Source organism: Balaenoptera ricei, chromosome 8 (assembly GCF_028023285.1).
Source record: "Balaenoptera ricei isolate mBalRic1 chromosome 8, mBalRic1.hap2, whole genome shotgun sequence".
Lineage (NCBI taxonomy): Eukaryota > Metazoa > Chordata > Mammalia > Artiodactyla > Balaenopteridae > Balaenoptera > Balaenoptera ricei.
The window spans coordinates 36,287,806-36,310,103 of NC_082646.1; the positions used below are offsets into that span (position 1 = coordinate 36,287,806).

The 22,298-nt window shown below is 35.3% G+C and overlaps 1 protein-coding gene across 2 annotated transcripts in view; it reads right to left on the bottom strand.

The window, feature by feature from the left end:
* CNTN5 (contactin 5) overlaps window positions 1-22,298 on the bottom strand; it is a 1,402,912-nt gene that overhangs the window by 382,617 nt on the left and 997,997 nt on the right. For both annotated transcript variants that reach the window (XM_059930535.1, XM_059930534.1), the window contains exon 8: window positions 18,873-19,076. In XM_059930535.1, coding sequence (XP_059786518.1) covers window positions 18,873-19,076 — 204 coding nt within the window. The remainder of the gene's footprint in view (window positions 1-18,872; window positions 19,077-22,298) is intronic.

A 22,298-nucleotide genomic window follows, 5' to 3' on the forward strand; every position in this document is an offset into this window, starting at 1 on the left:
AAAAAATCCCCCATTACCTTATTGGTAAAATTCAAACTCCTTTACATTTTGGCATGTAAAGCCCTAAAAATCTGCTCCAAAGCTAATTTTTCAATCTTAGTTACCTCTTGACCGTTGTAAGTACACTGCTTTGGTTAAACTGTTTCTGAAATGGGACATTAATTCATTTGTTATATTGAAGTTATCAACCCATATGTCCACTCAAAGACTCTCCATTGACAAGGCTGGATTGAATTTCTTTTCCTCAAGAATATCTTCTATTCCCACAGTAGACCACAATGATGGATCCATCCTATAAATTCTTAAAGCATTCAAGATTATATAAATATACTATTTACACTTCCCATCTCTACTTAGTCATGTTTTATTTAAAGTTTTGTGTTTGCATGTCTTATTTCTCTATAATGAGATAGATAATTTATTGGTGGCTAGAGCCATGCCCTACACTTAGTTTAGGGTCATACAGGTTTGGATCATGGGAGGTTCGTGAACATGAATAGTCCTAGTCTACCACAAGCCAAGTGATAGGGGCTAGTTTTTGAGCACGAACTATATATGCGGGCATAGAATGACTAATCTTCAAATTCTTTCTAGAATTTATCATTTATCAGGACTGGAAAAGTATCATAAAGCTTCCAGAATTTCCTCCAAATCCTCATAGGTAGTTTCAGATTTCAATGTCATTTGGGAAGAAAAATTTAATTTATAAGTTTTTCATTCTATATATATGTATACATGTGTATATGACAAAAAAGATATAATATTTTAAAATGGATTAACCCATTAATATATTGTAGCACTGTTTATTCCTTGTTCATTAAAGAGATTTATCTTAGGTCTTTGACACTGATGAAAAGAGATCCTGTCTTAATGATGAACTGTTAATGGTGATGATTAAATCACAATGTATTTGAGTTTTCATCCCTTTCTTTTCACAAAATAACCTATTTGACTAGACAACATACAACAGTAGAAAAATATTAATACATTTCCTTATTACCCTTTTTTGTTGAACATATTAGCCAGTATTAAGCCAAAATAGAGGACAAAAATATTTTGACCACAAAGTAACTATAATTATTGAATATAACTGTTCACATTTAAAAGCAACAGAAACTGGTATTCAATACACTGTAAAAGATACACTTTTCCTCCCTTTGAAAAAGAAGGGAGTGAGTCAGAAGGGGATTCATAATACAAATGGGACCCTCTTTTGCAAATTGTCCTAGTTCTGTTTGGGTGTGAGTGAATGCTTTTAGAAGAGAACCAGAAGTAGGACTGTACCTATAGCTAGGTGTTCACTACAAACATTCTGGCTACACAAATGTTGCATTTCTAACACGGAAAAGTCTTTCGAAATCTGCTTTTTTTTAAAGTTACATATCACCTTATCCCAGCTCGACAAATCTGCTTGTTCCACAGGCTTAAATAGGTTTAGTAAGTCAAGGTTTGGGGAAGTAAGCAATTTAATGATAGATGCAATTATGATTTGTAAGGTCTTGTGTTTTTTTTACTTCTAGTTGTATTATTTTTTCATATTGCCAATAATTGAATTTGTGAAAGATTTTTTGTCACATTTTTAGAAGATTTCCAAAGTTGTAGAGATAAATTAAAACCTAAAACTACAATGAGAGGCTTAGTATGGCATTCAGGTCATGCACTAATCACTGTTGAAAGTATAATGATAATATAGCAATGAAAATAATACCTAATCCATATATGGGATTTATTACATACGAGGTACCTTTCTAAGTCCTTTAGATGTAGCAACTCTGATCCTTACAACCCCTTGAACTGGTCTAATAATTACCTTCTTTTTACTTCTGAGAAGACTGAATTAGAAAGGTTGAAAACTTGTCCAAAGTCATGGCTATTAAATGCTACATCCAGGATTTGAATTCATGACATCTGGCTGCAGAGTCTATGCTGTTCTCCATAATGCTAAGTAATTAATGAATTGTATTTCATGTGTTTTACCATAAATCAGCACTTTGGAGGCAAAGATATTTTTCCATAGAAAATTGTAAGTAATGGTTTGGTTGCTATCTAACTCACAAAATATTACCTAGTTCATAAAATGTGATCTAAATAAATTATATCATGATTGCCATAACACAAAACGATAAATTACTTGTCCTCCCTACACATGCTTTTTCATAGTTTCAGAGCCAGCCTCCGACAAAAAATTGAAAGATGTACTGTTTTTATATTCTACTTCTTTTTATTTACCTTTCTTCTCTTGTTCCTTTGGGTATGCTTTTCCCTCTGTCCATAATACCAGCCCAGAATTGAGGCAATTGACAAACTCCTATTCTCTTTCAACACTGCACTCGAATGTCAACTCCACACTGAAAATGCTCTGGATGGCCCTGTGGAGTTAGTGCCTGTCCTCTTGGTGACTTTGACATATGATGCCTCTTGATTTACTTTTTGCACATTGTGATATCAGAACCATTGTGTTGTCTATCTTCCTTATTAGACCAAGAGTTCTTTGAGGATCATAGGGTGTGTTATTCTTGAATCCTCAGCACCAAAAATACTGTGAACTGTGCCAGAGACTTTAGGTGCATGATTATTTTAATCTTTACAACAATCTCAAGGCTGTTGTATGAATAAAGAAACTAAGGTTTAGAAAGGGTAGGTGGCATAGTTAAAAATGAGGCAGAATTGGGATTACAAAATAATTAAATCTGCCAGAATAGCTCTCTGTCTGACCCCATTTTTTTAAGTGATGCCAAATTCCTTCCTATTATCCTTCACATCCTATCCAACTCTTTTCCCAAATAATCCTTATTCCTTTCTTCCTGGGAAATTATCACAGGTATATGTTCAAAAGCAAAATGATACGATTTAACTGATATATACTAAAGTAAAAAATACTGATCTCTGATTTTCTCTGTGGCATCTTATTTTTTAAAGCATGATGCTTATTCACTTAAATGACTGTTTAATTAGTGGAATTTATCTTGTTTGGTATACGTTTTATGCCACAGGGGAGGAAGACATTGTAGACAGTGGGTCTGCTGCATTTGGCCAGCTCTGTCTGAGAATCCATTTCTGAGGTTGGAGTCTCAAAATTGTTCCCACTGCTTTTTTTTTTTTTTTAACTTGTTTTCTGCTTTCACTCACTTCTGAATTTCAAATTCTCTAAAAACTTCTTGAGGGCATGTCTTTTGCTTAAACAAAGGCAAAAATCAGAAGGGCCTGTGGCAATGACCAACTTATGGTGGGGCAGCTATTTATACATATGAATCATTTTCAAGTTGGTCATCTGTAAGGTTTGTACTACATGTATTTGATCATCAAGTTGTCAGGGTGACAGCAAAATATTTCTCTATGTTGGTTTTAATTTATTTATTAAACCAGTGAGTAACACAAATATTCTTTGGGATCCTGGATTTGGTGCAGTCTTCATTTTCTTTTCCTTTATAGTTAAATTTTTAACATTCTGATATTTAAAAAAAAAAAAAAAACCTACCTTTAAAGAAAAAAGTGTGCTATAATATTAAGTAGAACCAACCAATTATTAAGAAAATTAGGCTATGTATTCTCTTGGCAGATATTTTGATAGATAATTAACATACAATATAGCAAGCAACCTTACATTCTCTATAGATGAATTCTATCATTCCCAAAGATGAGCATAACCCCAATTTTACTTAAACGGGTTACTCCTTTCTTGCTATCTAATTTCATAAATTTGATGGATTCTCTCTTTCTTGATAAATTGAGAAAAAAATCCTCACATCATCTAAAGGGATGAAATTGGAAAGAAGCAAAGATTGCTTCTAGGATAGGTGGGCTGTTCATACAGAGGATCATCTCTAACCATACCCTTTAAATTTTATTTTAGGTAATATTGATAAAGTAATCCAAGACCCCAATTAGGCATTGATATCATAAGGCAAGCATAATGATACAGTGGAAAAAACACTATGGCCTTGGGGGAGTCCCTTAACCAGTTGGTAACTGAGCAATAAAGTATAATATTTAGCAGGTTACTCTTTAGAGTCATAGACACATAGGTTAAGAGGACTTGCTACCAGTCTGTATGACAGATTGTTTAACTGTAAAAGAAAGATAAACTCAAATGCTGTATTGCTGTGAAGATTAAATGAGAGGATGTATGAAATGCTTTCATCACGGCGCCTGTTGCATAGAAAGAATGTTAATCATTTTCAAGCCTTCCACTTATGCAACTGCTATCTCCCTTCCACAGCACTGCGATACAAGCGTTATAAAATAGTAAGATGAATCATTCAGTTTTAAAATATTTTAAATAATGGCAAGATTATATTGGTGTAAGTAAATTGCCTCCCAGTATGTCTACTCTGAAGAACGTAACACTCATTTGAATATATGAGTTTCAGTACATTTGTTAAAAAAAAAAAAGTCTTGTTATTTTATGATAAATTTGCAAAATATCTCATTGGAGTGAACTGTGGAAGAAACACTTCTAAATATTACAAATGACTTTCCAGAAGCAGTAGTTTTAGAGCCCACAATATCCTGGATGTGATTTTTAACAATGGATGATAAAAGTGATCACAAAATAAGAATATAATTCAATAAAGAAAGATATAAATTCAATAACCTTGAAGGATAAGGGGAACCTTAAAATATCCACCATAGAGTTACTCAGTTTTAGACAAATTAACTGAGACAAAATGTGAGAATTAGTTCAGGAGAAAAAAAATGGAAGGAAATCATTTAAAATGATTCATAGAGAGACAAGGTTATTTTTAAATACCTTATTTGATGCTCAGAGAAAAATCAGGTAGATCATATTAAGAATAGCAGTGCAAGGTAAGATAAGGAGAAATGGTAACTGTAGGAAAACAGGCATCTTATTAATAATAGGAAGATTGTCTAAATAAGGTGAAAATACCTATGTCACCTATGACAGCTCAATTATGAGGACACTCCTACAAAAACAGCATATTAATCTAAATTTCAATAATTACCTTAAAAGTGATCTAAAACTATGAATGAAATACATTTCAAATTATTCCAGAAACATCGACCAACTGCAAAAATACCGTGACTGACAATCACTATAAAGTCACAGTTTCTTATGGAAATAAAAGAAAATACCAGATGTTCCCTCACCTGCCTGGACATAAAATTTCCTAGTGACACAGTCAAAAATAAATATCTCCAATCTCCACTGCAGGCCTACTAAATCAGAGTATCTAAGGGAAAGACCCAGGAGCCTGAATTTTTACCAAGATTCTTCTTAACATAATTCTGTGTAGTGTTTCATCCACCTTTTGTCTGGAAATCCTGTCTGGTACAAAGAAGAGCTTAAAATATATGAAGAGGTATGTAACATTACAAAATGTATACTTAGCAAGTAATGATTAGTGTAGCAGTTCTCAATTGTTCTTAATATATGAAATATCTGGGATATGTCATGAAAATGCAGATTCCTAGGATTTATAGGCTGAGGACAACTTGCGTGTAGATCTTAAATTACATCTTTCATCTAATCCTGTCTCTGAAGAAATAGCAGGAATAGAACGACCCCACTAATGGAGTCCAGGTGGTACATTTGAAGACCCAGGTTCTCCTGAGACCTCCCAAGGATGCAGCCTTCATTCTTAAAGACACTGCACAGTCCGCACCTTACAACATTTAGTATAACATTAAAAATGATGGTTTTTAGGACCACTCCAGAAATTCTGATTGGATAGATCTTGAGTATGGCTCAATATATCCATTTTTTACAAGAACCCTAGATTATTCTCATTCAAGTGTTTGAGAATCACAGTATTAAATGCTGGCCTATTAGATGTAATTTTATAGATTTCTAAAAGCTTTTGATAATTTTATTAATAAATATTATTTAAACTTAAACAGACAGTGAATAGAAATAATATGAAGGAATATATTTTGTCATGGCTGGTGAAATACCTTAGGTATGGGAAGCAACATGTTGGCAAAATGGAATAGTCCTCTGGGGTTGAGTTGGAGCTGGGATTTGCTGATTATTTTGTAAATTAATATGGGAATAATAAAATCTCCAAAGTTTTAGATGGCACTGAGCTCTACTGAGTATTGAAATATCAAGCTGGCAAATATCATTTGCATGATGATATCATAAAGTTGTGGGTGGGTATTATGAAAGTGGCAGATGGATTTCAATATGGACAAACATAAGAAAATTCTTTTAGAATAAAATCCAAACCATACTTATTATAAGGTAGATTTTATTCCTGTTTATTGTAACTAAAAAGTTGTGTGATTTTAGGCAAGTCATTCAAACATATGCAGTCAGAGCTAGGAATTAAAAGAGTATCTCAAAAAAGAGAACAAAAAGAAAAGGAATTGAGTCAGAAAATTCTGGAAGAGTTTTTGATTGGATATATGATTGAAGACAAGTGATGGAATATAAAACTTCTCCCAGTGCTACTACCTCTCACCCCAACCTCTATTAAAACCTCATTTCTAGAATTGAGTTTGAATTTACACAGTAAACAACAGCAGCAATCACAAACAATATAGTAATTGAAACAGTCTAGGAAATTAGTTCCTTACTGCAACTATCCACACACTAGTGAAATGCAGTGGCCCTTGTGTCATAAATACTGTGTGAATAGCTAATTTTTACTAAAGCTTACTATGTATCAGGCATTGTTCTAATCGCTTTGCATTTATTAATGCATTTAATCCTCACAATAACCCTATGAGAAAAGTATCCAGGCTATCCCCTGTTCAGATGAATAAACTGAAGCACAGCCAGGTTAAGTCTCTTGTCCAGGGATAAAGTAGGTGGTAAATCAAACTCAACTTTGTGACTGATTTACTTTAAACAAAATTAATAAAAATACATTCTAGTTTAAATCTCTGTAATGATGCCACTCTCATGAACTTGCTTTCTGATAGGTTCCTTGATTGATGGTAAAGGAGATGGTGTTCCATATAGTTCACTGGCATTGCACCTAAAGCCTCTTTTGTGCTTTATAGCCTAGAATGGAGGAAAGCTCTTGAAAGTGAATTTTGGATAGGAACACTATTCACCTTCTGTGAATTGTAGGAAAAGTCATTTGAAAGCCACTGATCTAGGCAAGAGGCAAAGAGTGTTGTAATTAGAAGTATAAAGAAGGGGATAGATGAGAATGAAATTGCAGATGAAGAATTCACAGGGTTTGCCAAACCTATGGAATATGTATGTAGTCACGAGATTAGGAGGATTCTAATTGATCCAGAAATATTTGTATTAGATGTTTAGAAGAAAAGTGATCTCACTAACAACAGATATCTGCTGAAGAAGTTAATTTGTGGGAAATTCTAAATTGGAAACAGAAACAGAAGCACCCACTAAAGACAAATATTTAGAAATATAGATGGGGCACAGGAGTAGAATCCTGAGGAACACCTACATTTGGAAGGATAAGCTTTCTTAAGTCCTTTAGGGAAAAATGCCAAGTGTAAACAAACCAGACAAATAGGTGAATGGACACATCCAGACAAATAGCTAAATGGAATGATTGAAATAGGGGGTAGTTTTTTTTTTTTTTTTTTTCCTTTAACATCTTTATTGGAGTATAATTGCTTTACAATGTTGTGTTAGTTTCTGCTGTATAACAAAGTGAATCAGCTATACGTATATGTATATCCCCATATCCCCTTCCTCTTGCGTCTCCCTCCCACCCTCCTTATCCCACCCCTCTAGGTGGTCGCAAAGCACCGAGCTGATCTCCCTGTGCTATGTGGCTGCTTCCCACTAGCTATCTATTTTACATTTGGTAGTGTATATATGTCAATGTTACTCCCTCACTTTGTCCCAGCTTACCTTTCCCCCTCCCCATGTCCTCAAGTCCATTTTCTACGTCTGTGTCTTTATTCCTGTCCTGTCCCTAGGTTCATCAGAACCATTTTTTTTTTTTTTTTTTTTTAGATTCCATATATATGTGTGTTAGCATACGGTATTTGTTTTTCTCTTTCTGACTTATTCCACTCTGTATGACCAACTCTAGGTCCATCCACCTCACTACAAACAACTCAGTTTTGTTTCTTTTTATCGCTGAGTAATATCGATTGTATAAATGTGCAACATCTTCTTTATCCATTCATCTGTTGATGGATATTTACGTTGCTTCCATGTCCTGGCTATTGTAAATAGTGCTGCAATGAACGTTGGAGTACATGTGTCTTTTTGAATTATGTTTTTCTCAGGATATATGCCCAGTAGTGGGATTGCTGGGTCATATGGTAGTTCTATTTTTAGTTCTTTAAGGAACCTCCATACTGTTCTCCATAGTGGTTGTATCAATTTACATTCCCACCAACAGTGCAAGAGGGTTCCTTTTCTCCACACCCTCTCCAGCATTTATTGTTTGTAGATTTTTTGATGATGGCCATTCTGACTGGTGTGAGGTGATACCTCATTGTAGTTTTGATTTGCATTTCTCTAATGAGTAGTGATGTTGAGCACCTTTTCATGTGTTTGTTGGCAATCTGTATATCTTCTTTGGAGAAATGTCTATTTAGATCTTCTGCCCATTTTTGGATTGGGTTGTTTGTTTTTTTGATATTGAGCTGCATAAGCTGCTTGTATATTTTGGAGATTAATCCTGTGGCAGTTGCTTCATTTGCAAATATTTTCACCCATTCTGAGGGTTGTCTTTTCGTCTTGTTTATGGTTTCCTTTGCTGTGCAAAAGCTTTTAAGTTTCATTAGGTCCCATTTGTTTATTTTTGTTTTTATTTCCTTTTCTCTAGGAGATGGGTCAAAAAGGATCTTGCTGTGATTTATGTCATAGAGTGTTCTGCGTATGTTTTCCTCTAAGAGTTTTATAGTGTTTGGCCTTACATATAGGTCTTTAACCCATTTTGAGTTTTTTTTGTGTATGGTATCAGGAAATGTTCTAATTTCATTCTTTTAGATGTAGCTGTCCAGTTTTCCCAGCACCACTCTTGCTTCCTTTATCAAAGATAAGTTGACCACATGTGCGTGGGTTTACCTCTGGGCTTTCTACCCTGTTCCATTGACCTATATTTCTGTTTTTGTGCCAGTACCATACTGTCTTGATTACTGTAGCTTTGTAGTATAGTAGACTGAGGAGAGACAGTGAAAGGTACAGAGGAACCTACTCAGGAGAGTCTTCACCCAGGTAAATCAAAAAAAGAAAATATTTTCAGGTTTAAACAGATTTTCATAAGAGGTCAAGAATGGGGCTTCCCTGGTGGCGCAGTGGTTGAGAATCTGCCTGCTAATGCAGGGGACACGGGTTCGAGCCCTGGTCTGGGAGGATCCCACATGCCGCGGAGCAACTGGGCCCGTGAGCCACAATTATTGAGCCTGCGCGTCTGGAGCCTGTGCTCCGCAACAAGAGAGGCCACAACAGCGAGAGGTCCGCACACCGCGATGAAGAGTGGCCCCCACTTGCCGCAACTGCAGAAAGCCCTAGCACAGAAATGAAGACCCAACATAGCAATCAATCAGTCAATCAATAAAGACATCTTTAAAAAAAAAAAAAAAAAAAAGAGGTCAAGAATGATGAAGACTGAGAAAAAGCTGGTGTGTCTGATGAACAGATACTTGATGAATTTTGAGAAAACACCTTGAATGGTGTGGTGAGGCTAAATGCCAGGTTGCAGACCATGAGATGAAGAGAGGAAGTATAGCAGTGGACACAGTGTGTGTAGACTAGTCTGACAATAGGAAAGGAAGTCAGATTAAAATTACTGAACATATATTTTCCACTCTTAAAAAATAATGCAAAGTTCATGGTTCTTTTCTTATGTTAAGAATGATATATTCACCATTACAATGTCAGTTATCAAAACTTTACATCCTTTGGGATTTTATTTCCTGAATGGCAATAACAAGTTTTCATGTGGGAAACCAGAAAAAGCCTAAATTAGATTCATATTTAAGAAATTTATCTTATTATTTGTAAGCACTTATTAACTAATTCTTCAAAGTTTATAAGACATATTAAGGGAGTTAATAAAATGATGCACATTGTTTTTCTTGATAAAAATTCTTATTTCCATAGATAGAAGTTCAAATTGTTTTTATAAGTCTGTTTGAGGAGAAATTGAATTGTGTGAAATGACGGATTGTCAAGGACATCTGAGCAAATTATTCATTTTATTCAGAAATCTTCCAATGATTTTTTGAAGTTTTTATTTAATTTGTAGCATATCAAGATGTTAAGATTTCCAGAGAGACACATAGCAAAATAAATAAAATATTAATAAAAGCCAAGTAAGTTTCTTATATTCCTGCAGAACTTGACATAAAACCTTAATGCTATTCAGCTTCTTTCACATAGATAAATATACTCTAGTAGGAATTTTATTTCATAAGCTTTCCCAGTTCCTTTGGAACTATCCATAAATTGAAAATTCTGAACAAAGATTAAAAGAAGAAAACGTCTCCTGGGTTTAGGGTAGAACATTTAATACCCACTACACAATTTATAGGAGAAAAGGGAAATCTAAGAATACTCAAGGCCATTCCAATTGCCATATTTCCTGTGATAAACTGATCAGGAAATAAGAATGACTTTGCTGCATCTCACTGTTTGCTTGGCAAAACCAATTCAGGTACCAGAAATAGAGAGAGTAGCACAAGATCCATTCTGTCTGTACTTTATCTGGAGCAAAGCAAACAGAGAGGATTGGAGTGGAGCAGGGATACACTTTAATTGATGTTTATTCCATCAAATATTGTTATTTCTGATTCAGTGACTGTGATCTTAGGTGCTGAATTACAAGCAGAATGCTGTTTAACAGCCAGTTCTCTGGGGTTGGAGGACAGTGAGAACTCTGATATGTAGCCTTTGCTACTTTTCACGTTGTAGATACTCCCATCATGGTTGATCTCAAGCTACCAAGACATGAAGAGATGCACAACCAACTCCTGCAAGCAGGAACAAGCCAGTTCCAATACACTGCTAGAATAGCCATGAATATTCCAAAAGATAGGTAAGAAAAACGAATTGCTTCAGATTTCTCTTTGATGTTTGTATTAGTTTTCTGTGTCCTTGTATTAAGATCCTTAATTGCATCTGCAAAAAGCCCTTTACTGTATAAGGTAACATTCAAAGTGTCCAGGAATTAGGATATGGACAACTTGGGGTCATTATTCAACCCACCACAATCTTCAAGGGTATACCATTTTTTATATTTTTCCATTGCTCTTAGGACCTGTCTTATTCAGTAGTGAATTAATGGGGTTGATTCATAAATTATGTAAGTATGTGATTCTGTGCATAATTCCCTCGACACAATTCTTGGTTTAAAAATAAACCTGTTGCTTACATATACATTCTTAGCTGATGACTTTGTCTGTAGTTCATTTTAAAAAAATGTCATCAGACTTCCCACCAACAAATATTAGGTTACCTGCATCTATAGTCTTTTTACTTTTCTCCCCACTGTGACAACTGATGAATTCTCTAACAAAGGCCAATCTTTCTGCATGCATTCTGAATCTATTCCCATTCATTATCCAAGTTACTTCCTCAATTCTTTTTCTCGCTCCTGCACTATCCAACTCCAGGGATGGCAAAAGGACCCAAGGACTGTTTTTCTTTTTCTTTCTTTTCTTTTTTTAATTTTTCTTTCTTTTCTTTTTTTATTATCCTCTCTGTATCACTTTGGAGCCACTATAGCCCTAGAGAAGGGTCTGAAAAAAAGCTGCCTTAGGAAGGGGTGAGATCTTACAGGAGAAGATTCCATCTGGACCAGAAGACGAGTGAGGAGCCTGGTGCTGTACACAGTGGATTGTGGGAAAATGCTTTGCTCTATCTTCTTGAAGAAGTGAACCTATTATCAGAATGTAATGTTCTTTTCTATCCCTAGAGATGCATTTAATATCTTGTATGATATTCATAGACCAATTTAAACTTCTTTTTGTTTTTAGTTCATATTTGTTTCTATATGTTTTCCATCCTTTCACTTTAATACTTGTAAAGTTTTTAGAACAATGTCTCACATGTACCAATTCATTATAAATGTTGATTGAATAAAAATAAAATAAAATAAAATAAAGTGTTCAGAATTGGGCTGAGAATTCTAATGAGAGCAGAAATGAAAGTATGAACTTGCCAGGCATCAGACAGAGATAATGAGACCTTGAAGGGAGACCAAGACAGTAGTGTTGAGGGAGAGGCAGAGGTGTGTCGAGGGAGAGATATAGCAGTTGTAGGAATAAAAACTTGGCAAAAGAGAGAAGTTGTTAAAGGGCGGTGTTTAATAAATTTTGCTGTTTTGCAGAATGCTGCCTCCACGTTCATTACCCTCCAAACCATTAGTAAAATTCTGTATTACCTATAATAGTTTTGGAGCTAGATTTGTTTGTTTTGTTTACAATGCAATGACCTGTGAGATTGGCTCCATGGGGCACTGGACAGGCAGACAGATCCTAGGATGCTTGGTTACACTCAGTTTTTAGGGTAATATCTTCCCTTGTATTATATTGTAAGCTACCTAAGGACAGTTATTGCATTTGTTTTGCCCTCCATTATATCCTCACTACTTAATGAATTATCTGACACATAGCAGGTATGCAATATACATTTGTAAATGTGTGAAGATAGTTTTTCACAGTGCCAGCAGAGGAAAATCTGATCACGTCACTCATGTACTTCCAATCTTCTAAAGTTCCCCGCTCTGTATTTTGGACAACTTTTGTGTGTTTGAATGATCTTGGCCAGAATTTTTACTCCTGCAACAACCACTGCAACCAGGTCTGTGTAGGTGCAACCAGTTTCACTCAGCTGCAACTTGAGGGTATCCTGTAAATGTACGGGAGTTAACTGCCTGTGGAGTCACCCTCAGGGATGGAAGCCCATTGATATGTCTGCCAAGGAGATTATTCTGAGTGAATTTCATAAGGCTCTGGTCCTGTGCGACCAAGTTCCAGCTGCCTGTGGAAGTGGTCATCTCCATAATGCAACCTCCCTTTTCACTAGTTCATTCCTCAAAACCACCCCATTCCACACTCCTGATCTCTGTGATAAATTTCAAATAAACTACCTACAAGCAAATTTCGTTTCAAGCTTTGCTTTAAGAGGATCCAAGCCAAGACATTTTCCAATAGTTTATAAAATAAAATTTTATTTGTCTTTGAAGGGAGATAATTTGCCTATGTATATAACCTCTGTTATTTTTAGAAAGGCCTACTTTTTTTCAAAGAAGTGTAAACACACAATATTCTGAAATGATTTTTATAGCTAACTCTATGGTCACAGCAGATTAAATGTAATTTTTATATTCAAACCCCTGCAGAGGTGTTTGTCAAGTTTGCAGAAATATCCATTATAATGCCTGTCTCTGCAATGAGAGGTTTGTAAAACCCAGCAGGAATTGTAGCTGACTGTGATGCAAATAATGGAATCATCCACAATCATATTCTATTTTTATTTTCAGACTAAGTGTTTAATATAAGCCACCTACTTGGGAAAGCATTCAAGAAAATGTCCTTCCGGGCTTCCCTGGTGGCGCAGTGGTTGGGAGTCTGCCTGCCAGTGCAGGGGACGCAGGTTCGAGCCCTGGTCTGGGAGGATCCTACATGCCGCGGAGCGACTAGGCCCGTGAGCCACAGCTGCGCGTCTGGAGCCTGTGCTCCGCAACAAGAGAGGCCGCGATAGTGAGAGGCCCGCGCACCGCGATGAAGAGTGGCCCCCGCTTGCCGCAACTGGGGAAAGCCCTCGCACAGAAACAAAGACCCAACACAGCCAAAAATAAATAAATAAATAAAAATAAATGTACTAAAAAAAAAAAGAATATGTCCTTCCTATGAACATGGTCTTCAATTTTTTTTTGAAGAGAGATTAAATAGTAATATAAAAGTTTTTTGAATTAAGAACAATTCTAGTCTAATCAATGCCCTTCTAGAATAATTTAAATTTTCCTGCTTTTTGCATATTATCTTGATATAAATTCTATAACCATGCAGTAAGCTCAGTAATTTTTTATAGAAGCTGTTAATTTAGCATTGCATATAAACGTTAAGTCTGAGAGGCTTGGACATTGTTGTGTGTTTCCCAATTCTGTAGAATTGGTTCCCTTCTGAGGTGAGGGTGCAGGTGGCAGGGAGAGGTGGGTCGACAGTCAGCTCTGCTTTGATGTGAGGGCAAGGAGCTGGCTGTCAGGCTGTGGACACGCATGTGCCAGAATGAGAAGGTTTTGCATTCTGTGCCACTATTCACATTAAGAACTTTAGCTTTCCAGGGAAAGTTCACTCATGTTGTTAAGAGACAAGCCCTTTGGTCTTTTTGCATGTAAGGGCAGGGAAGAGAATGGATTCCAATATTTCACTGAAACAGACGTTCAACGTACATACCTTCAGTCCCCCTTTGGCCCCATTTCTTTTGCCCACCCTTAGCTAACTTTGATTTCAGAGCTCTTTCAGGCTTCCGCTGGGCACATGATTTTTAGCCCTTTCTTTAGATCCCTTAAACTTTATTCTAGGTTTTAGTTACTCCGCCTGTTTAATCCTTAAACTCACATCCTCTCTTATTCTTCCAGAAATATATCAAAGTGTCTCATTTGTTAATGAAATGCTTCCTCTATTCATTGATGATATGAATTTCTTCTCACAGGGTCTCAGAAGGGAGACAGGAGACAAATACAGGCACCCAGTCCACCATCTTGAGCTGCATGCCCACTTCTCCTTGTTGAAATACTCATTTTTCTTGGCTTCCTTGATACTACACTATTGTTTTTCCTATTATCTCTCTGACTTCTCCTTCTCATTATCCTTTGTAGGGTTTTCATTTTTAACCTTTCCAAAGCAATTTGGACTACTCAAGGCTTGGTCCTAAGCTCACTTCTCTTTCATACGCATTTCGTGGGCTTTCTTAACCACAATATTGGTTTTATTTATCATTTGCATTGTGATGACTCATGTTCATATTTCAACACTATTATTGAAACTATGAATTGTATTTATAGAGCAAAATTTTAAGAGAGATTACATCCAAACTGTATCACAATATTATTTACTTGTTATATTCAAAGTTTCACTTATGAAAAGCACATCTAGTAGAGCACATATATCTACAAATAGCTTAAAAATCTGTAACAATATGATGTTGAATGATAATTATATAGTAATAACTGTTAACATCTATTTATTTTAAGCTTTTACAGTTAGTCTATGGGAAAGTTTAGAACACTTGGTTGCATTTGCAGGAGAGAATGTCAGAGTAAAAGTGGAAGACAAAAGGACATAAAAGTAGTGTAAGAAAGGTAAAGGAAAAAGTAGGAATAAAACTATCACTGTAATAGAAAGTCAAGAATTATTTTCAAGAGTTAAAAGGATAGTAGAGATTTAAGCACATTGTCAAGGTTAAAAAGGAAAAAACAGGGGCTTGCCTGGTGGCTCAGTGGTTGAGAATCTGCCTGCCAATGCAGGGGACACGGGTTCGAGCCCTGGTCTGGGAAGATCCCACATGCCGCGGAGCAACTAGGCCCGTGAGCCACAACTACTGAGCCTGCGCGTCTGGAGCCTGTGCTCCGCAACAGGAGAGGCCGCGATAGTGAGAGGCCAGCGCACCGTGATGAAGAGTGGCCCCCGCTTGCCACAACTAGAGAAAGCCCTCACACAGAAATGAAGACCCAACACAGCCAAAAATAAAATAAATAAATAAATTAAAAAAAAAAAAAAAGGAAACAACAGAAAAATATTATTTAAATATAAAAGAGGAGAGGATAGAAGAAGCAGATGTACATCATATGAGTTATTGTCTAAACTTTATTAAACAAGAAGCACAGATATTTCCTGGCATTATATGAAAACCTCATGAAGAAAAATAGGAGAAATTAAAAAGTTAGCTTTAGGGAGTGGGATTGGATGGAAGGGAGGTGTGTGGGTTTGCTTTTTCTTTCCCCTTCTTATCAGCACTTATAAACCACTACATTCCTTTGATAAGGGTGTATTACTATGATAAAAAGTAAAAATTAGTAGACAATCACCAAGAAAGCAATAATCTCAGATAATTTACAGAAAGAAGAAATATGAATTTTCTAACTTCTCTCACAAAATCTTAAATAAGACTGTCATTGAATGATGTAATTGAAATTTAGCAGGTGTTTTCCACCTGTTTCTTTTTAACTTAAATGTTAACTTTAAAATAACAGTTTTATTTTACTTGTGTGCATTGCTTTATTGAGCCTTTCATATAGTACTGCACAAATAATGATTTTTTGAAAATATAGATGTTTGTAAAATAAAAATAAGTCAACAGTTTCAACTGCTTCAGTAAATTCAATTAACATAACTAAAAATATTTATTAGTTTAGTGACACAGTATTGGTTACATAAGGAACAATGACTAACAGTGTGATGTTCTGAAAAGGCCAGTGGGAATGAAAATCAGCAGTCAAGGATGGAGGGATTGGTTTTAATAGTAGGAGGGACAGTAGAGTATCTCTACTGAAATTAAATAAGGGAAGAACAGTATGGATGAAGATGTATCAATAGTTAGATTTGAAATTCCACTAGTAGGAAAGTAAATTTGTTACTTAAATAGTTTTTGTAAATCAGTGGGGAAGGAGGGAGGCTGTCCAGTTTGAGAAAAGCAAAGAAGATTCCAAAAACTTTTGGGACAGTTACAAATTAACCATCCACAGAAACTTACTAGGACTGAGTGGCAATATTGAAGTTGTTGATCATGAATCCCTGGCAGGTGTAACTCTCTAGCAGCTTTCAGATTCCAAGGCAGTCACAAATTAAGGGTATAGTGAGTTCATTAGGAGTTGGGTTTTGCCCAGGAAGAGCAATAGAATCAGAAGGGCAAAGGAGTTAAAATAGCAGCAAACAAATTACTCTAATTATTCTTGAAATGTTTGACTATAGAAGGTATAAGGCAAAGTTAAGTGATACATCTGGGCCATGAAATCAAAGAAGTGCAAGAGACTGTTGAACATGGGTCCTGAGCTTTTAAATCACCGGTGAAGGTGGTGTCAATTTTTGGATTCTTACTTTACATGTGCTCCTCTCCCTTGCGAAGGTCAATGTAACGTTTAGGTTTGGTGCATGAAAAGAAAGTAGAATAGCCTACTCAACCTCAGGCACTATCTGAATGTATGGTATTATTACATAAATGGATGGTGTAAATGGAACTAGTTATTGGCTAGTCAGCAAAATGTTAACAATTTTCAAACAAAGATGCTTCAAATTCTTGTGGAATTAATGAGAAAATACTCAGAAACTTTATGAAAATGGCTTATAGAAAATCACCTCAATTCTAAGCTATTAACTAGGTAAGTTTTCTAAATGCATAGCTATTTTCCTTTATTCTTTTCACCCTATAGACATTCTTATATAATCTTGAAGTTTGCATAATATACACACAATCATAGCTTTAACTGTATTGTTTGAATACACAATGATAACACTTAAATCTCTTTCTCTAGCCCAGTCCTCTCTTGTGCGTATTAGGAATATGTATCAGTAGCCTATTGCATATTTCCACATAGATTTCCCATGGATATCTTATCTCAACATAGCCAAAACTGAATTTGTCACATTCACCAATTTCTCAGTCTATTCTTTCATCTGTCTTATCTCTTTTCATGAAAAGAATCATCACCCATTCGTTGAACTATGTGAAAGCTTTCTCCTACTCCAGAGCCTCATGTTTAATCATCACATTCTGATAATTCTACCTTCTTAATATCCCAGGCATGGTTTCTACCCTTCAGTGCTATTACCACTGCTCTCGTTCTGTCCTTCCTCACCTCCTCACCTCTTGGCTGGTTAGTTTCAGTAGCCTCTAAATTGGTTTCCCATTTTTCATCCTTGTTTCCCATCTATTCCTCCATGCCATTACCTAGCAGTGTGACTTTTGGAGGTCCCTTCATCTCTCAAACTGGCTTCCTCATCTCTGAAATAGATATTGCATTTGTACTCTCTACTTGATAGGATTATAGGATTATTACTAATATTTTATATATATATATTATATATATATTATATATATATATATATTATATATATATATATATATAAACTCTGGCTATACATTACTGCAGCATATATTCTAAAACTAAGCATATAAAAGACTAGTGTTGAAATAGATTGTTTTTTAAGCTTCACAATCCATCAGGATTCTCGAGCTCACTTCTCAATAATACCTTCATAGCTTTTTTATTGCATGACAGAGCAAGCCATATATCATATACAACTGTAATATAGCACTTGACTTCTTTAATGCAATGCTTAACTGTAAATGTCTATAACTACAAATTGGGTGTTTAAATTTGAAGATACTTTGGATAGATGGCAATACCTATACTTATAGAATCATCATTTCTGCCTGAATTGCACTTAAAAGTTAAAGTTCCAACTGTTCCTATTATTGGAAAAGTAATAATAACAATTATAACTATACCATGAAGTATTAAAAGCTGAACATTCAATTTGAAGGTAGCTAAAATGAAAAAGTGATGAAAAATGAACCTGTAAAATACTTGCAATTCATACACATATGCTATATAGAGGCCCTAAAGAGCAAAAAAAAGAACTGTGGAATCTTTATTACAGTTCATCTTTTTGTAATCCCTCGCCCTTTTTGGCATTAGGGTAGTGTTAAGGTTAATATTTCTTAGCTATAGACCATCACTTTCCTATGTCAAAAATTTTATTCTAAGATATGCATGATCTTAGACTAAAAGTGTAGAGTTTCTAAATATGCCAAATGCCTTTTTATTTTATTTGTGCTAGGTTTAAGTGCTTAGAAGAACACTAATACATCTTTTTTTTAGGTCTTTTTGTATTGAAGTACAGTTGATTTACAATATTGTATTAGTTTCAGATGTACAGCATAGTGATTCAGTATTTTTGCAGATTATACTCAATTTTTCACATTAGAGGTGGCTGACCATATCAATCCAGTCCATGGAACTTACCATCATTACGGAGAGTGAGTGGTGTTGGAGGACTAAGTACTCGAGCGTTTGTCACTGTGTTTTTCACCAGACAAATATAGCTGCCAACATCTGATGTTTGGACTTTAGAAATATAAAGGTTGCCTGTCTCCTGGGAAATGAACCGCCGGCTGTCTTCCGCCACAAAGGAAGGGAACTCGTTAAATACCCAGCTATAGACGATCTCTGAAAATACACAAAATTCAATTGTTGAAAGACAGATTATTTTACTAACAAACTCAAACAACAAAGCTTTTACTAAGTATTAGATAGGTTGCAAGATCATCCGTATTTGATCCAGATGTCTATATCATTTTGTATTTTATGTTCAAAGAACTGTTGCTCTTAATGACTACATGAAGATCTGAAATATTTCTTAAGGATGCTCAGCCTTTATCTATTCATCCATGCACTCATTCATTCAGTTCTAATGTGTGTTGAATGTGTTTTAGATGCCTGGCAATATGATAGCACTGAAATTAAAAAGATGAGAGAGACAGTTTCACATTCTCAAAGATAGGTCTAATGGCAAAGATTTACCCAAACCTATGAAACAATGTGGAATAAAGAAATGGAGATGTATACTCTACTGTAAAGAAGACAATGGAGAAGGGCACTTAAACCATCATGTTAATCAGCAAAAATTTCTTAAATTAAGAGATGCCTGAGCTACATTCATTTATTCATTTGTTCAACAAATACTAGTTGTGGGTCTTGATGGGCCAGGAATGCTCTAAGTGGAAAAAAAAAGTCTGTGCTCTCATAGAGTTTCCATTATAGTGGAAACAAGTATTTGTCAAGTGGTAATAAGTGCTATGAAGAAAACTAAAGCATGTAAGAGAGCTAGAGAGTGGCAGGGGTGAGAAAGATGCATGAATTTATATGTTAAAAACTCTCTCTGACTACTGGTTAGAGATGAGACAGCGTGAGGACAAAGCAGGGACCAGGGGAAGGGGAAGCAGAAGAATAATGTCCCCTAGTCTAAGCAGCTATTTTCAAAATAGCCATGAAATATATAAATGATTTGCACTAGAATGGTAGTTATTGGCAGTGACAGTAGTGGTGAAGTGATGAGAAGTGACTGGTTCTAGTAAAAATGTGATAGTGGAGTTGACCAGAATTGCTGATGGATTGATTATGAAATGTGAAAAGGAAAAAAAAATGAGTCAAGGAGTAAGGTTTTGGGCCACCACAGTTTTGTGTTATTAGAGTGAAAAATCCAAGAAAGGGAGTAGTAAGAGAAGAGGTTAGAGAAAGTGGAAATTAACCCAAATTACTAAACACAAATTAACATGGTCTGTATGTTGTATTAAGGAGCTTGTACTCTATCCTGGATGTTTTCTAGCAAAGGGTTGACATAAAGATGTACATTAGTAGGGTATTCTGGTGATTCTGCAAAGGTTGGATTTAAGTAAGCGCAAGTTGCAAGAGGGAAAAATAGGCTGATATTGCATACTGAAGGTAAGAGCTGGAGAAATCTGAATCAGAACCTAATCATAGCAATGAGAAGAAGGATATTGGCCCAAGAAATATACAGGGAGTAAGACAAATGAAGAGACAAATAGTCCAGGAACACTTTCACTATCTCCCTTGAATGACTGGGAAGAGGATGACACGTGAAGTTCAGGATGAAAATAAATGAAGTCAAACTGGTTTAAGGAGAAAGATCATTGGTTCACTTTCAGGACATTTTGAGTTTGAGGCAAATTTATGTAAGTAGTTCCAGCAATTGGTAAATATGTGTTTGAAGTCCATGAGAGGAAATCTGTGGTTGGGAGTTGAGGGTATGTTGGTGTAACTGAATCATGTAAGTAGATGAGAATAGATACAGTGAGAAGATAGTTCTTTGGAAAGCACAAACATCTAAATAAAGGAAGGAAAATGTTCAAAAGGTAAGAGAGAAGGGACCATTGGAAATATTCAAGGGGAATAAAGAAAATGCAGTGTCATAGAGGCCAATGGCTTAACAATTTCAAGAGGGTTAAATAATGTCAAATAAGGCAAAAAGGACTTAATGGGAATATTTATAAATATAATAAAGGGAAAAGTTACTTAAGATTGACATGTGGTATGTCACTGAATAGCAGTTTCAGTAGATGACTGAAAATCAAAACCAGCTTGCAATTGAGTTAATAGAATATGAGAAATTGAAGGAATTATGTGTAGGCCAATAGCATTAAAATCTCAAAAGACAGTAGAATTACCTATGTTATGGCTAAAAGAGCAGATTCTAAGGTCCCCTTTCCACAGAGTCATTTGTTTAGTAACACTTATTACTTGAATTTTTATAAAGCTCAAATGTGATTCTAATCTACAGTGAGGCTTGGGAAGCCCTGTTTTATGCCTTTCTTTTCTTCCTTTCTCTCTTTCTTTCTCTCTCTCTCCTCCTCCCTCTCTCCCTCCTTCTCTTCCTTCTTTCCTTCCCTTAAATATATGAGTTCTTCTAATTGTTTTTTTTTTTAACATCTTTATTGGAGTATAATTGGTTTACAATGGTGTGTTAGTTTCTGCTGTATAACAAAGTGAATCAGTTATACATATACATATGTTCCCATATCTCTTCCCTCTTGCATCTCCCTCCCTCCCTCCCTCCCCATCCCACCTCTCTAGGCGGTCACAAAGCACAGAGCTGATCTCCCTGTGCTATGTGGCTGCTTCCCACTAGCTATCTATTTTACGTATGGTAGTGTATATATGTCCATGCCACTCTCTCACTTTGTCACATCTTACCCTTCCTAATGAGAGTTTCATTTGTTGCTCAAACATCACTCAGGCATTTTTATATTTTTGCAATTTATTTTAGGTTTGGTTTTACTGGAGTTACCTCAATTTTTGTTTTGTATTATTAGAAATTTGGAGTAAAAGAAAGCAACAAACAATCACATTAAAGACTATCATTAATTGAAATACCAGTTTTGTTATACTGATAGTGTTTGTTGAGTCAATGTTTTGTAAAATATTTTAGAATAAGAAGAAAGTATTTACACAAAATTGGCATTTTCTCAAATTTTACAGGTAAGTGTGTATTTGGGGGTTCAAAAATGCTTATTTAGCTTTTAAAATAAGTTTACATAGCAAAGCATTTCATAATTCTAAGAAGAATGAAAAAGTAGAAATAGTACATAATAGAAAAGCTGACAGTCTGAATTTGAATTGGATTTTCTACCTCTGCCAAAAATGCATATATTGAACAGGGCTTAATCTCTTTTAAAATCACTCTTTACTTTCTCCTATATGGTGTTTCATTCTCTATCAGCATTTATTTAAAATTCTTTTCAAACTTTACTCTCATAAAAAACAAGCATTGGTTATACTTTTAGTATGTCAGAGTGTGAGGATTATAAAATGATTCACAATTGGCTTTGGAGTCATAGTCTTTAGTCTCATATAACACTTTGTTTCATATCA